General features: G+C 42.1%; 1 protein-coding gene across 2 annotated transcripts; it reads left to right on the top strand.

Moving 5' to 3' along the window:
• The first annotated feature begins 244 nt into the window (after window positions 1-244).
• LOC135517872 (solute carrier family 35 member E4-like) lies at window positions 245-16910 on the top strand. Of its 2 annotated transcripts, XM_064942547.1 has the most exons (3): window positions 245-330; window positions 8069-8682; window positions 12657-16910. In XM_064942547.1, exons 2-3 carry the CDS (start codon window positions 8088-8090, stop codon window positions 13172-13174), a joined length of 1113 nt encoding a protein of 370 aa, XP_064798619.1. In that variant the 5' UTR covers window positions 245-330; window positions 8069-8087; the 3' UTR covers window positions 13175-16910. The 2 variants fall into 2 exon arrangements, with proteins under 2 accessions (XP_064798619.1, XP_064798618.1); XM_064942546.1 differs by lacking the exon at window positions 245-330 and having other exon boundaries at window positions 8052-8682.
• The last annotated feature ends 609 nt before the right edge of the window (window positions 16911-17519 follow it).

The following is a 17519-nucleotide window of genomic DNA, read 5'->3' on the forward strand; positions in this document are numbered from 1 at the left end:
CACTGTGTACATTGAGTGCTCTGTTTAGGTTATGTAATTCAAATTTGTGCAGACATGTTTTATGAAGTGTTATATAAAAACAACCGCCTTTAGAGGTGTGCCATGTGTGCTTACACTGCATAATAGAGTAATGCTTCTTCTTCCGCGGTCAGCTTTTGTCCTGGCGGAGGTCATCTTTTCTTAGTGACTGTCCCAGTGAATGAAGAGAGGGTGATTGCAGTGACGTGACCGCACAGCTGATCGGGCGATAACGAGGCAGACAAGCATTCCGCTATGTGCGCCCGGGATGTTTTTGTGATGTTACCAAGCCAAAGATCCACAAAGAAAGAGGTAAATGTAACCAAAAAGCATAGGCAATAGCGTTAGGCTGCCGCGTGATGTTAAATGTGCGTATGGTGAGGATGTTTCACTTGCTGTTTTATCTGGTCTGTCATTGCAGTGGTTGCTGACGATTCTGTTTCGTCGTTTATCAGGTCTATTTTATTCAGACTTTGTGTTAGGTTTACATCATCATTTAGCAGACGCTTTTATCCAGAGCAATTGGGGTTAAGTGCCATGCTCCGTGGAACATCGACAGATGTTGTACATACTCAGCTCGGGGATTTGAACAAGTGACCTTCCTGTTATTGGTCCAACGTTCTTAACCGTTAGGACGGCTACCTGCCACCCTATGTATACGGATAGGACAGAGTAGGTTATAATAACTTCAGTTGATAGACACATCATGATTTTCTACACCGCGCTCGCACTGGATGAAGGAAAGCATGATGAAGCTAGATCCGTGCACTAAATACGCTGTGTAGGACTCTGCGAGGCCGACAACAATTTATTTGCATCGTAATGACCCACGGTCAATGAAGTGAACAATTACCCCCTTCTGATTCATGTCTCATGTGTAGCCTAGCTGTTGAGTGGGTTAAATGAATCGTCGAAGTTCTGCTACTATTTAATCATGAGACCCCTCGCATGAATTAATCTTCGATAGCTACTTGCGACTGCAGCTGATCGAGCGGAGGCTTGCTTCCATTCCTGGCTGGCGACTTCATTCTGGCTAACAACAGTAGGAGATATGTAGCCAGCTAAATATAGCCGCGGGAAGTAATGGTGCCCTCTGAAAAATCGGGGGGGAAAAATATTATTAATAAAACAAATTGGCACTGGGACTTTAATAGTCCTGTATTAGCTGACAGATAAGGACAGATATCACTTTGCAAGGCCAGCTCAGGCAAAAATATTTACAGCATCCCCACCGCTGGCTATGCAGCTGAATGTAGCAAATGCAATACTCTTTGGAAACTTTTCTCTGTCATAACAGAAATTGTAACCAATTACAGACTCACCTGTAGAGGAAGTAGAAGAGTCGGGAGTTTTATAAGGTAGGGGTCTTAAACTTTTTCTTGCCCAGGAAACCCCCTCCCAGGCAAACTGGTGACCCAGGGACCACCCAATAATGTATTCAGGGCCGGCTCCAGGCATAAGTGACAAACGGTCGCTTAGGGCCCCTGGCCGCTATGGGGCTCACTAACCTACATTCATATATATAATTCTTTTTTTAGGAACTCAGTCGGGTCTCAACTTACTGTTGAGAGTAAAATGCATTTCATGGCCAATCCAACGTCTGAAGTGGCCGTACAGTGGTAGGTAGCCTTGGGGTGACAGGTAGTCTAGTGGTTATAGTGTTGTACTACTAACCAAAAGGTTGCAAGATCAAATCCCTGAGCTGTCAAGGTAAAAATATGTTGTTCTGCCCCTGAACAAGGCAGTTCCTAGACTGTCATTGAAAATAATATTTTTTTTCTTAACTGACTTGCCTAGTTAAATAAAGATAAAATGAATACTGTGATGTAGACTTCAGGGCTTTCATACTTCTTGCAATTAGCAGAGCTATTGTGAAGGGAGTTGTCAAGGAAGGAAGTTTGTGTTTATACAGGATGTACCGCCCCCACCTACCATCAACCAATCATGTCAAGGCGGAGCTATACGGAGCCCCTCGCATTTTTACAAAATTTGAGAGGTGCACAGCGATGCGGTACAGAGCTTGAGCTGGCCTCTGCATGGCTCCGCAATTGCATCACACCCTCCATACATGTTTGGATCAAGCCTAAATTGGCTTTTAGAATAGTAGAATACACAAGGTGCAAGTTTGAAATGTGGTTGTGCATCAGCAGTTTTTCTCTTCTTTTGTAAGTCCCTGACAGTCAGTTAATTGGCCATGTCAGCTTACAATTTGTAGATTGGTAAGTTAGTCTATCCATTTATCTAAACTTGTACAGTAGTAATCATGGTCGAATTCCGACCTGGCACACCGGGCATGTGCCCAGGTACCCTGACCTCCACGGGGCCCCCGTTGATTTTGTTTGTCACTCTCACTCAGATATTAAGATGGCACAAGTCATGGCAAAATGTGTAGAATTGCATGAAATGTGTTATAAAATTGCAGAATATTTTCTCCGCCCCATGGCAAAATGTGTAGAACTGCAGGAAATGTACTTTAAAACGTAAATGTTTCCCTCCGCTTGGTGGAGGGCCCCCAACCAAATCTAGCTTAAGGCCTCCAAAAGGCTAGAGCCGGCCCTGCATGTCTTATTATCAGGTGAATGATAATGGCAAGGTGAGGTTATCAGAATTTAAAAATTAATATATTTGGTAGATAGTTTTTTGTTATTTTGACCTCCCCACATTATAAATGGAACAAGAAGTGTAAACTCTGACATAGCGATTTGGGACTATGTAGGCGCAGACTGAGCAAGAATAACAAACAAAAAAACAAATTATGTTCTACTTGTCAGTGTTCTAAATGAGAAATTATTTGTCTTTTTACTTAAGCACTGTACTTGACTTGGGCAAGAGCTCACCGGAACTGAGTACCGGCACCTCAAAATGTCTTCTGCATGAGTTTCTGCATCTCCTATAGAATAATAGAATATTATCTCAAAAGTATTAACCTAGTATTGAGGAGCTCCTGCACCTAAATATAAATGGCACCGGCACCCAAAAATAGTACCAACAGCTATTTGGGTCCAAGTCAAGCACTGGCCTAAACACGCATATGTAACAGTTTTTCTTCCATCCCTCTCCTCACCCCTACCTGGGATCGAACCAGGAACCCACTGCACACATCAACAACTGACACCCTTGAAGCATCGTTACCCATCCACAAAAGCCACGGCACAACTACTTCAGGTCTCAGAGCAAGTGACGTCACCCGATTGAAACTCTATTAGTGTGCACCACCGCTAACTAGCTAGCAATTTCACATCGGTTACACATGACCTCATGGATTTCCAAGGTGAGTTATTTTCTGATGACCACGGCCAGCTGGGCACCGGTGAGTGCAGCACAAAGCTTGAGTCTTGGCATTGACTGTTCTCGTTTTGGGGCCACTCTTGATCTTGCTGCAAGGAATGCCAATTGGAGCCGTCCATTGGTGTCTTCAGTACGGAGGTACGTGTAGGCACCATACGCATGTTCTGAGGCATCACTGAAGACGTGAATACTTGACGTAACACCTTAGCAGTGTGACCTGAGACATCTGTGGAAGTTTGAAGACCCTTTGAAGGCCCTTGAAGGGGTGGCAGGTAGCCTACTGGTTAGAGCGTTTGGCCAGTAACCAGGAGGTTGCTGGATTGAATCCCCGGCCTGACAAGGTAAAAATCTGTTGTTCTGCTCCTGAACAAGGCAGTTAACCAACATGCTGTCATTGTAAATAAGAATTTGTTCATAAGTTATTTGTGTAGTGAAATAAAGGGTCCATCTGAGCTGAGTCTTGATGGTGCCTTGCAAGGGTGACCCAAATGCACTGGTTCTGTTGGGGTGATTAGATGGGGATAGTTTGATCTGATGTGCATTAATGGCTGCACCTGATCCAGCAGTTGAAGGGGTAGGCATTTGAGGTGCCAGTATCTTTTCTGAAGGGCTTTGTCCGGTAGGTATGCGTTGCAACGCCCAACTCTTCAGCTGTGAAGGCTCTGTGAATTTCAAAGGACCTGTTTGGTTGACTAACAGGGGACACTAACACAGAAGCTCCATGGACGATGAGGATATCTTGACGCACCGTACAAAGTGCTAAGTCCTCAGGATTGCCTCGGAGGCCTGTGCACTCTGACTTGTCGTTCAACAGGGTGTACGTGTCAAGTGACTTGTTGCCGCTCCGCAAGATGACTCAACTCATTTTCACAGCACCGTCGATCACCGTAGAGGGTCTCTGCAGTGTAGCTCACCCTCAGAGTGCACCATCAGAGCGAATCTTTGGAATGCCTTGGTGTCACCGCTCTTGATGTTGGGGCCATACATTGACCCGGTGATGCATTGGAGGGCAAGCTGGTGGTGCTGGCCATACAGTTCTGTGAGGGAATCCATGGTGTCACTGTATGGGTACCTGCTTTGCCGTAGGAGTCGTAAATTAGCAAAGCCTCTTCCAACTTCAAGTGGTCCACCGATATCTGAAAGTTGAAGCACTGTTGTATCTACAGGCAGCACATTGTCGAGGGCCAACTTCAGCCTTGCAAACTCTTGTGGGTCTTCATTGATGAAGTTGGGGATGGTAGGAGTTGGTCCACGGTAGACGCACTCCCGGCTGGGTGGAGAAGGTGTGCGGTAGCGGACAGGTGAGTGCCAACAACGATCAGGTGAGTAGGCCGGGCAGCGACGGTCAGGCGAGTAGTTGCAGTGGCGATGGTCGGTTGAGTATTTGCTGGGGCGACAGTCTGACGTGGGCTGACAATGGCAATCAGTTAAGGATTTAAAACGACAATCAGGCGTAGGCTGACCATAGCGGTCAGGTAAGTAGTCGCAGCAGCATCGGTCAGGTGAGTAGTCGTGATGGCGACAATCAGGTGTGGGCTGATGACTGCGATCAGGTGTAGGCTGACCGCAGCGGTTAGGTTAGGGCTGACGTTGGCGATCCTATGAAGTCAGCCCTCTGGGTGACGCTTTAGGGCTCCGAGTTCTGAAATGAGAAGTCGACTGGTTTCACTGGTGCGATGACTCACGATGTCGAGGGGTTGCCTGAGTAGATGATGATGATGATGAGGATGACTGGTCTGAGAAGGAGAGCCCTCTGATCCTAAGGTTTTCAATGAGCTGCTCTATCTTATCACACTGCCTTTGTGACTGCAGGTTATCATCTCTGGTTGTCACCAGCTTTGCCCACTCAGGCTGACTAGTCGAGATGTGCCTGCTATGGGTGGCCGGTGAGTTGGCCATTATTAATGAAGGTGAGGCTCCTTCCTTGAACTGTTTGGGACCAATTGAAGCGGATTAATTTAGCTCTTCCAATAGCTCCAGTATCTCCCGTGTTAACTTCTCAGTTTCCTCTCCTTTCAGCTTCAGGAACATTACGACTGTTCTGGAAGAATAACGGGTTTCTCTCTCATCTTGTACAGGAGGGTAGCTGCTGCTGGTCTTGCTGTGAGAGTATTTAATTCCACTCACAGCGTCGTCGTCTGCCCGTGGTCACTCGTTGGAGTGGTGCTTTGTTGTGTGTGGTGTTTGCCTTGAGCCTTCTTGGATGGGTACTCCTAATGTAACTCTATGGCAGCACCCAATGGGCTTGAATTTTCAAGAAAGCAAAAAATAGACCATGTTTGTATGTGGCTTTATTAACTCAATGTTTTTTATTTTATTTTACATTGTTTGCAAACTGATATGTGACACCTTTTAATGCCAAAATAACACGCAAATCAGGCAACTCCACCTGCCCTGAATGACGGGTCTCTACTACACCGAGTGTACAAAACATTAAGAACTCCTTGATTCGGAGGGGTTGGGTTAAATGCGAAAGACACATTTTGGTTGAATGCATTCAGTTGTGCTACTGACTAGGTATCCCCTTTCCCTAATATTGAGTTAAACAGCTTCAGAACAGCCTCAGATCAGCCTCAATTCGTTGGGGCATGGACTCTACAATGTGTCGAAAGCATTCCACAGGGATGCTGGCCATGTTGACACCAATGCTTCTCACAGTTTTGTCAAGTTGGCTGGATGTCCTTTGGGTGGTGAACCATTCTTGATACACGGGAAACTGTTGAGCGTGAAAAACCCAGCAGCGGTGCAGTTCTTGACACAAACCTGTGCATCTGGCAACTACTAACATACTCCATTCAAAGGCACTTAATAAGTATTTTGTCTGGCCCATTTATTTCCAGTCAATGTAATGAGCCTATAATTTTTAGTAATTTTATTGGAAATCAAACTTTTCCCACTATAACTCCGCCCATGCATTGAATTGATATCACACAATACATTGTAGGTGCACTTGATCTCCCACACCCTGCAGAGAATTGCACTCGGCTTGCATTTTGACTCATAAAGTTCCTCATAAAGAAGTGATGTTTTTCCAAATTTGGACAAATTATTACAAAATGAAAAGCTGAAATGTCTTGAGTCAATAAGTATTCAATCCCTTTGTTATGGCGAGCCTAAATATGTTCAGTAGTAAACATTTGCTTCACAAGTCACATCATTTGTTGCATGGACTCTCTCTGCGTGCAATAATACTGATAAACATGATTTTTGAATGACTACCTCATCTCTGTACCCCACAAATAAAATGATCTGTAAGGTCCCTCGGTCGAGCGGTGAATTTCAAACACAGATTCAACTACAAAGACCGTGGAGGTATTCCAATGGTTTGCAAAGAAGGGCACCTATTGGTAGATGGGTCAAATTTAAAAAAAGCAGACATGGAATATCCCTTTGAGCATGTTGAAGTTATTCATTACACTTTGGATGGTGTATTAATACACCCAGTCACTACAAAGATACAGGCATCCTTCTTAACTCAGTTGCCAGAGAGGAAGGAAACCTCTCAGATTTGACAATGAGGTCAATGGGGACTTTAAAACAGTAACAGAGTTTAATGGCTGTGATAGGAGAAATCTGGCGATGGATCAACAAAATCATAGTTACTCCACAATTACTAACCTAATTGACAGAGTGAAAAAAGGAAGCCTGTACAGAATACAAATATATATAAAAAAACATGCATCCTGTTTGCAACAAGGCACTAAAGTAAAATAATGCAAATAATGCAAATAATGTGGCAAAGAAATGAACTTTATGTCCTGAACACAAAGCGTTCTGTTTGGGGCAAATCCAACACAACACATCATTGAGTATATCTCTATATATTTCCAAGAATGGTGGTGGGTGGCTGCATCATGTTATGGGTATGCATGTCATCGGCAAGGACTAGGGAGTTTTTATGATGAACAAAAACGGAAATGAGCTAAGCACAGGCAAAATCATAGAACCAGGTTTTCCTCTGTCTGCTTTCCACCAGACACTGGGAGACAAATTCCCCTTTCAGGAGGACAATAACCTAAAACACAAGGCCAAATATACACTGGAATTGCTTACCAAGATGACATTGAATGTTCCTGAGTGGCCTAGTTACTGTTTTGTCTTAAATTGACTTGAAAATGGCTGTGTAGCAATGATCAACAACCAACTTGACAGAGCTTGAATCATTTTTAAAAGAATAATGTGCAATTATTGTACAATCGAGTTGTGCAAAGCCCTTAGAGACTTACCCAGGAAGACTCACAGCTGTAATTGCTGACAAAGGTGATTCTAACCTGTATTGACTCAGGGGTTGAATACTTATGTAATCAAGATATATTAGTGTTTTATTTTTCATATTATTTTTTTTACAAATGTTAGATTTTTTGTGTGTAGATAATAAAAACTAAAAACATTTAAATCCATTTTCATCCCACTTTCTAACACAACAAAATGTGGAAAAAGTGAAGGGGTGTGAATACTTTCTGAAGGCACTGTATTTCAAGGGAATAAACTTAACTTTTTCAATCTTCCTCTGAGAAGATTGAATGACAAATTACGTTTTTATTAAAGAATAGTCTGCAATTACACACAACATTGTTCTGTGTAATTGCGGGCTATTCTTTGGGTGCTGAAAACAGTAGTTTTTGATTAAAAACTAAATTTTTTGTGATGTTGGAGCTCCAGCCTGCCCACACAGTCACTGCTCAACTCCATCGTGAATCATGGAGTGGAGTTTAGTTGGCTAGTTATTGCTTAACCAAGTCAGGATGTGTTTGCCTTACAGAAACGAGGATGAAATCAACATGATTAGCACCGATGGCCTCTCTAAATGTGAGGCGACCTGGCGCGAGACTGGGAAAAGGCCACAGGCGGAGATGTTGCACCTTCTGTCCGCTGTCATTGTCTGGCTTGTGACGGGGACAACCATCTCCAGTCTTAACAAATGGATTTTTGCAGTTTACAACTTCAGGTACCCCTTACTGCTGTCGGCCCTGCACATGTTGACAGCGATAGTAGTGGACTATGGGCTTATTAAACTGCGAATGCTCCAGCAAAACGGTGGGGTTGACAACCAGAAGGACCTTACCACCAGCGCCAAATGCAAGGTGTTTCTATTGAGCTTGACATTTTGTGCCAGTATCGCATTTGGCAACGTGGGTCTGAACTATGTCCAGCTGTCATTTGCCCAAATGATCTACACCACCACGCCAATCTTCACCCTGGCCATCTCCACTCTGATCCTGGGCAAGCAACACCACATCCTCAAATACACAGCCATGATGCCCATCTGTCTGGGAGCCTCGTTCAGCATCATGGGCGAGGTCCAGTACGACCAGACAGGCTGCTTCTTCGTATTCGCTGCGACAATGTTGAGAGGTGTCAAATCCATCCAGCAAGGTGAGTCACAGCTGCTACCTTCAACTTGTCTTTATGATAGTTGTTATGTTGCATCTCTGATGGTGGTTGACATATTGGTCATCACTTTATAAATGTTGAACTGTATAATAAACTTTTGTTGTCGCCCTAGGGGTCATTCCTAAGGATTTCTATCACTTTCTGACTTTTGATTTGAACATAACCTTTCTTACATGTTTGCCGATGGTGGAAGTGGTCAGAAAGTTACATTTTTGGCCTAAATGCCAAAACATTTAGGAGATTAGGTGTTCAAAGATTACCCATTTTGCTTACCCTACCCTACCATGTCTTCATCACTGAAAAAGATTCAGTTTGATATAATTTGAAAGTTTACAAACAGGGTTGTCAAACTTATATGATTTCTAGAAATATAAAAAAATACGTCAATCATTTTTACGTTTTAACGTCAATTATCTAAAAACGTGTAAACTCAGATGTTTCTCATTTTCACTAATGTTGTAGCTTAGACCCTATTTTTCATCATCTGAAGTATTTGTGTTGTGCCCATCATCGATTGAGAGACAGCATACTCTTGGGTATAATTTCAATCATAGAAATATAATTAATAGAATTGACCTATCCCTTCAGACCCCTGCAATCAGAAGACACAAAGAGAAAGGTTTTACTCCACCCAAAATCTGTCCAAGAAAATAAGCCCACAAAGTGAGGAATTTTTGTATGGAGGTCAGTGAAAGAGTGTTGAATTTGGTCAAAGGAAAATGTAATTGCTAATTTCCTATGTGAGGCTTATTTGAGCAAATATACGTTTTGTTATGGTTTGGTTGTTAGTTATGAATGCACTGATATAGGTGGACGCATGTGGCAATTTGAAAGAAACATTAGATAGAGGACTCATCATGGATATAATCTGTTTTAGCATGGACATTGCCGTTGAGGAATTCTCACATTTTAAAGGAGTCCACTGGGTGGAGATTCCTATGAGTTGGGAGCAATCAGCAAATGGAGAAGAAAATGTACTTCTTTAAAATGGAGATAGCTCGCCTCAATGGCACCGCCCATGCTATAATGGCACACATAGAAATATGAGTAATCTCTGGCCTGGTAGTCACACACATATCTGCCCTCTCATTGGCTAGAATGGTCCCACCTGATCTCGCCTGCTTTCTATGTTTGAGGACATGTATTTCCATTGCTAGAGCGGTCACTCGAATATCTTGTTAATACTGTATAATAGACCATCTTTGCTACAATTTAGCTGCTACACAATTGACATTCAAATTGAATTGAAACTTCTAATTACTACCAGTAAGATGGCTGATGGTTCACCCACTGTCGAATGTCAACTTGAATGGGAATGTCTATCCTATTATCTATATTTTAAGGATTTCAATAGGTTTCCAATGGAAGATTGATAGTTTAATTTATAACAATGGATATTCTCACTCAAGTCAACGTTATTTGATGTGTAGACCTCCAACCATCTTTGTGGTACCATTTTGAAAGTTAAAATTTCAATTATGTTCTAGTCTCATAGTCTTTTAATTATAGGCCTATGGTTTATTATGTGTAGATCTATGTGAGTCGCATGGTAAATATAAGAGTCATGGATTTACGTAGGCCTACAATACTATTTGGACTATGTTCGATGGTTCGTTGTGTGCTGTACATTTTAGTAGGGAATAGGGGAGGCTGTGCTTTTATGCTCTTTTATCATCTTTCTGATACTCTACCATTTGAAAGTTTACATTTCAACTTTTTTCACATTTTAGTACATTATCAGCCAAAACATGACACTCCACCTTGTAGTCAAGAGTATGCTGTGTCTCAACTGATGGCAGGCACAACACAAACACCTCAGATGATGTAAAATATGGTCTAAGCTGAAATGTATATAAACACAATCTTAGTTTACGCTTTTTTAGATAATTGACATTAAAGCTTAAAACATTTGACAACCCTGTTTGTACATTTTCAAATGATATTATACTCAACCATTTAATTAGTTCAGTGATGAAGACATCATGTCTCATGCTAGGGTGGGGTATGCAAAATGAGTCAACTTTAAGCACCTCTATCTCTTGATTTTTTTTGGTATTCAGGTCCAAAAAGTCACTTTCTGACTACTTCTACCACGAGCAAACATGTACGGAAGATTTCGTTCAAATCAAAAGGGGTGCAGTCAGAAGTCATGGGAATTATATGGAACGACCCCTAAGCGATATGAACATATGGGTGCTATCAGATTTTGGAGGACAAATCAGAAATGTCCCTATGTACTTAAATACTTTCCTTTCAAAAGAGTGGAAAATGTGTCCCCTAACCGAAATTCTCTGACATCAGTCAGAGTGTATATTTGGTGTTTCTTCCAATCCCATATAAACTTCCCACACTGCAGTTAGTGCTGGACATTTTTACTGGTGCCCTGAGTTACCAAGTAACACACCCAGTCTAGCTAGAGGTGTTGTGTTGCCTGTTGCTAAGGACACTTTCAAAACTACTGACAGGGCTGACCCAATAAAAACTTATAAAAAAGGACTAATTCCTGACAGGTAAACCAGGCAGAGAGCTCATTCTAGTTCTGTGGCAGAGTTCCATCCTGTTTACCAGGAATTAGTCCTATCACTTTGTTACTGTCATACTTTCAAATCAAATATTATGTCACATGTTTTGTAAACGATAGCTGTAGACTAAGAGTGATATGCTTACTTACGGGCCCTTCCCAACTATGATGAGAGAAAGAAAATACAGAAATAATAGAAGACTAAAACACTTAATAATAAATACATAATGAGTAACGATAACTTGGCTACTGTATATACACAGGGTACCAGTACCGAGGTGATTGAGGTAGATATGTACATATAACTAGGAATAAAGTGACAGAAAATAAACAGTAGCAGCAGCGCATACGTGATGGGTCAAAAAAGTTAGTGTAAAAAGGGTCAATGCAGATAGTCTGGGTAACTATTTAACTAACTATGTAGCAGTCTTATGCCTTGGGGGTAGAAGCAGTTCAGATTCCTGTTGGTTCCAGACTTGGTGCATCAGTACCGCTTGCTGTGCGGTAGCAGAGAGAACAGTCTATGACTTGGGTGGCTGGAGTCTTTGACACTTTTTAGGGCCTTCCTCTGACACTGCCTGGTATAGAGGTCCTGGAAGGCAGGGAGCTCAGCCCCAGAAATGAGGTAAAATGTATTTTAGTTTACCTGCATTAATATCACTGGCCACTAAGAGCGCTGCATCTGGATGAGCATTTTCTCGTTTGTTTATGTCTTAGTTCCAGCATCGGTTTGTGGTGCTAAATAGACAGCTATGAAAAATATAGTTTAAAACTCTCAAGAGTTCCTTAATTTCCTTCCTGTATTTGAACAGTTATGAATCTGTTAATATATTTTCTCTACTTGTTTTGTTAGTGTACTGTATAGTGCTGTACTGATAATGAACCTGCTAGTCTCATGATGTGAAATCCATTCTAAGTAAACAAACCTATGACATGTCCATGTTCTGAACATGGCAGATTTGACATTATGTTAAAATAATGACTTATGGTCTGGATTTTCTACTCACTCAGAACCACCACCCTGAAATACCAATGTTGTTGGATGGTGTTGTGTCGTGTTTCAGCAGCTATTTTCAAACTACCCTCGTAAAGGTCTCACTTGTTTACTTTATATGACACACATCAGTGGTGCACGTGTCTTGTTATTTTGCTAAAGGAGGCTCACTCCCTTGGTATCCATGCAATTAGCTGACGTGTTGTTTCACAAATATAACACATCTCAATGATATGAATGTGGAACTACAGTGTCGTTTTGTATGATTATGTTTTATTTCTCTCTATCCTCTCTTATCTTTGTATTTAATCCCGCCACCCAAAACCAAACCTTGTGTTTGCGCTATAATGTTTAGTCTGTCATGAGACTACTTTGTATTTAAGCCTACTTTGTGTGTATTCTGCTTCTCTCTATGTGCTTTTCATTTTGTGTGTCTCTCAGGTATCTTGCTCCAGGAGGAGAAAATCAACTCTGTGTTCCTGCTGTACCTGATGTCTATCCCCAGTTTCTGCATCCTGGCCGTAGCTGCTCTGGCCCTGGAGAACTGGGCCGTGCTGGAGTCTCCAATGCACTACGACCACAACCTGTGGCTCTTCATTCTGCTCAGCTGCCTGGGCTCTGTCATGTACAACCTGGCCAGCTGCTGCGTCATAACCCTCACTTCCGCCGTCACCCTGCACATCCTGGGCAACCTGAGTGTGGTGGGCAACCTGCTGCTCTCCCAGCTGCTGTTCGGCAACGAGATGTCAGCGCTCAGCTGTGCCGGTGTGGCTCTTACTCTCTCTGGCATGCTCATGTACCAGAACTCTGAGTTCATCTCCAACTACCTGGATGCACGGCGAGCTAAAGCCAGGGAGCTCAGCCGAGTGAGGGAGGAGGATATTGCATTCCAACCGCCCCCCCAAAACCAGCAGGAGAGGGTTGACGCTGCCGGGAAACGAGAGGACAAGATGGACTGAGAGAGAGAGAGAGATTTCCTGTCCTTAGGGTTAGTTAAGTCAGGTGGTTCTGTGGAGAGGTTCAGGAAATGGTCTGTGACCTCATGATGTCATAGTTGATGATGACAACATGAGTGACAGAACTTGTTTGGTTGGGTCGTTTTTACCTCTTCACTGTGCCAATGTATTTATTTCAGCCATGGTCTCATGGAACAGAAGTCAGCTGACTAAAAAAACAGATGCCTTTAGGAAAGTGACTGTTGAGTTTGTACTGTTCTAATAATCATACATGCACACATACTGGTATGCATGCATGAGCACACAAACTATGTGATACATCTCATGAGATATCACGCACTGTTACTCACACTACTCCACTGTGAAAATGTTCTCTCTGAGTGAGTGCTCAGTGGGATGGTTGGGTGGGAAGGACTAGGAACACTGCTCTTATGGATGGAAACAAATACGTTTTAAAAACGTATGGTAATGTTACCTAACCTTTCCCTGGTCTCGTATCACTGGGAAAGAGGTTTTCTGGCAGCTTTTATTTGGGGATCTTAAAATGGGTGTTCCGCATTTGTTATAGTGCTATAGCTTTTGTTTAGATGACGTTTACAAACATTCAAGCTAACAGGTTCAGCATATCATATCTCCTGGCTGTTTGTAGGCATGGCAGCCAGTAAGCCACAATGTTATTAATCTACTGCATAGTGAGGCATAGATCTGAGGGGAGCCACCTTGTCCCACTCAACAACCCCTTATTGTATTTCCCTTAATTTGCTCTTAATAAAAGGAACCTATTATAATCATTTTAATAACCTCCTACCTTTACAGCAGTTCTCACTGCAGCAAATGTCTATTATAAGGCCTATCCACTCTCTAAGGAGTCTCACTCATCTTTAGCACACTCCATAAAAGGTTTTTCATCATTCTCTCCTTACCGCCACTCGAACAGAAATGTCTTCTCCACTCAGAGGGTGCCACATTACATTTAGTCCATTTGAATTTTTGAATATTTATGATGCAGTGTTATTTCATTCATTTATTTTTTATTCTGTAAGCAACACTATTTATTTGTCCTGTTTATGATTCTTACCCAGTACAAAGAGGAAGTTATTGGATTTCTGTTTACTAAATTGAATACAAAAGCTGTAGTATATCTCTTACCAGAATTGACCTTGATCAGAAACTAAAACTACTTAATTGAAGTTGGAAAGCTCTTACATGATGTGTCCAGAGCACTGACATAGGTCAGAAGTTACTCAGTAACTGGCGGTCTAGTCAACTGGTCTGTCACTTGGCCAACTAATGTACACTACCTTTCAACATTTTGCAGTCACTTAGAAATGTCCGTGCTTTTGAAAGAAAAACTTTAACTTCTTTTAGATTAGTTGAGTATCTGGAGCATCAGCTTTTGACGGTTCAATTACAGGCTCAAAATGGCCAGACTTTCTTCTGAAACTCGGCAGTCTATTCTTGTTCTGAGAAATTAAGGCTATTCCATGCGAGAAATTGCCAAGAAACTGAAGATCCCGTACAACGCTGTGTGCTACTCCCTTCAGCACAAACTGGCTCTAACCAGAATAGATATGATATGTTTCCATGAGACGCCATCTTAACTGACCCAATCTCCCCAAGTCTTGTCTCATCGCTGCAACTCCCGTACGGACTCGGGAGAGGCGAAGGTTGAGAGCCGTGCGTCCTCTGAAGCACAACCCAACTAAGCCGCACTGCTTCTTAACACAATGCCCACTAAACCCGGAAGCCAGCCGCACCAATGTGTTGGAGGAAACACTGTACACCTGGCAACCGCGTCAATGTGCACTGCACCTGGCCCGCCACAGGAATCGCTAGTGCGCGATGGGACAGGGACATCCCTGCCGTCCAAACCCTCCCCTAACCTGGACGACGCTGGGCCAATTGTGTGCCGCCCCATGGGTCTCACGATTGCGGCCGGCTGCGACTGAGTCTGGACTCGAAATCAGAACTTCTAGTGGCACAGCTAGCACTGCGATGCTGAGCCTTAGACAACTGCGCCACTTGGGAGGCCCTTTAATCGACTTAACCTGTTGAGTGTAGGGGACAGTATTTTGATGTTTGGATGAAAAACGTACCCAAATGAAACTGCCTATTTCTCAGGCCCAGAATCTAGAATATGCATATAATTAGGATAGAAAACACTCTAAAGTTTCCAAAATGGTCAAAATATTGTCTGTGAGTATAACAGAACTGATATTGCAGGCAAAAACCTGAGGAAAATCCAACCCGGAAGTGCTGTTTGTCCTGAAAGCTTTCTGTTCCATTGCCTGCCTTCGCTCCATTTAAAGGGATATCAACCAGATTCATTTTCCTATGGCTTCCACATGTTGTGAACAGTCTTTAGACATAGTTTCAGGCTTTTATTTTGAAAAATGAGCGAGAAAGATCACATTGCATCATTGTATGGCTGGGTGCCAGCATTTATTGTGTAACTGGGAGTCTCGTGAGTGCAAACATCCGAAGATCATCAAAGGTAAGCGATTCATTTTATTGCTTTTCTGACTTTCATAACCAATCTACTTGGCTGCTAGCTGTTTGTAATGTTTTGTCTGCTGAGAGAGATGTCCTTACATAAACACTTGGTATTCTTTCACCAAAAATCTTTTTTGAAATCTGACACGCCAGGTGGATCAACAACAAGCTCAGCTGTGTTTTTCTATATTGCACTTGTGATTTCATGATAATTTTATATTTTTAGTAATTTAATTTGAATTTGGCACTCTGCAATTCAGCGGATGTTGACGAAAATGATCCCGCTAATGGGATGGGTGCATCAAGAAGTTAATTTGGCTTCAAATGTGCTATTGAGTCTTCACATAGGAATGAATAGTGTCACGTGATCAATGGCTTTGTCCATTCATATACAGTCATTCAATTACACCCATCTTAAGGCTAGTGCTACTGAAAGGACCTTATGAAGATGTTGAATGAAGTTGTTTCTAATCTTAATTTCCCAGTCAAAGAACCTCCAGGTGTGAGACTTAGCCCCCCTTAGCCTTTGATAGACTATTTGGAAATGGTTATATATTTTTTGTTATACCCACCTGATGTTTTTCCCCCAATATGTTGTCATATGCACAGTAGTAGACACATAATGATTTGTTTCCAGCCTCAACCTGATAAATTAGTAATTTGAATGAAGATAAGATGAATGCCATTCCCAAAAATGTCTATTGAGAGGATCATGTTATTGATGGAAGTTTAATACCTCAGTCTTCAACAGATTGTTGCAGACCATTTGTTTAATGACTTAAGTTGGCAGTTGAAGCGAGATCAAATAGCTGAAAGCATGTCTGCCCACAACCACGGTTTGTCTCCTGGTCAACTGTTATAATCTGTTTGTTAAATAGCCTACTGATCGAAAGGACAATTTTGTTTAGCAACTTTGAATTTATGATAAGATACTTTTTAATCACACAGCCATTAGAATACCTATTTAAACTGTACCAGCATCACAGATCTGCGTTTGATTTGTCTGAGTCAGTTTGACAACTCTGGGTTTGACTAGTGAGGCTGCTTGTTCAGAGGTTGTCTTTGACTGGCTATAAGGGCAGAGCAACGCACATATTGCACTGATGAGTTATGGAGATGCTGCCTTTACAGCCTATGGCTCTTATGTATGTATATGTTGATGTTGTCTGAAAACGTTACATGTAAATAATTATTTTATTGTATTGATTTTACAATCATGGAAGGCTGGCTCAAATATACTGGTTCAAAAACATATGTGTCTCCGGTCTTATTTTAGTTTAGCAAAATGGACAATGGCATGTCTAGACACATTAAGCAAACACACAAAGTACAGTTGAACAAACAGCCCAAACACACTGTCGTAAAATAAATAGCCAGACTACCGGTATACAATACTGTAGACATTTTATTCAGTTTACCACATACATGGTGGAGCCATTTCCCTGGTTACTGATGTTTGACCTCAAAATCACCCAGTCAACCTTGTTGTATGAAAATAACATAATGAGAGTAGATTATTTTTTTCTATCTAAATTCTCTGCCAAATATGTATGTGTTCTTTCTTCCCATACAGGGATGTCTTGGCTCTCTGTAAACAGAGTGATGCCGCTGAACAACTCCTTGGCTTTTTTGCCTGAATAAGGTAGTGTTGTTGCTCCCCCTTCTGCTCAGCATTTCACCCTTTCGCTTACTCTCATATCATTTGTATATAGAGCTCTCTAAACAACACTTCACCCACCCCTCTGAGTTGATAAACAGCTTTGTGTCAAAACGGTGTCATTACAAAGACATGGTAATCTATCTAGTTAAGCTTCATAAAGTTTTACATGACATAAGAGTTGATTGAGGAGAAGAG

This window comes from Oncorhynchus masou, chromosome 28 (assembly GCF_036934945.1).
Source record: "Oncorhynchus masou masou isolate Uvic2021 chromosome 28, UVic_Omas_1.1, whole genome shotgun sequence".
Lineage (NCBI taxonomy): Eukaryota > Metazoa > Chordata > Actinopteri > Salmoniformes > Salmonidae > Oncorhynchus > Oncorhynchus masou.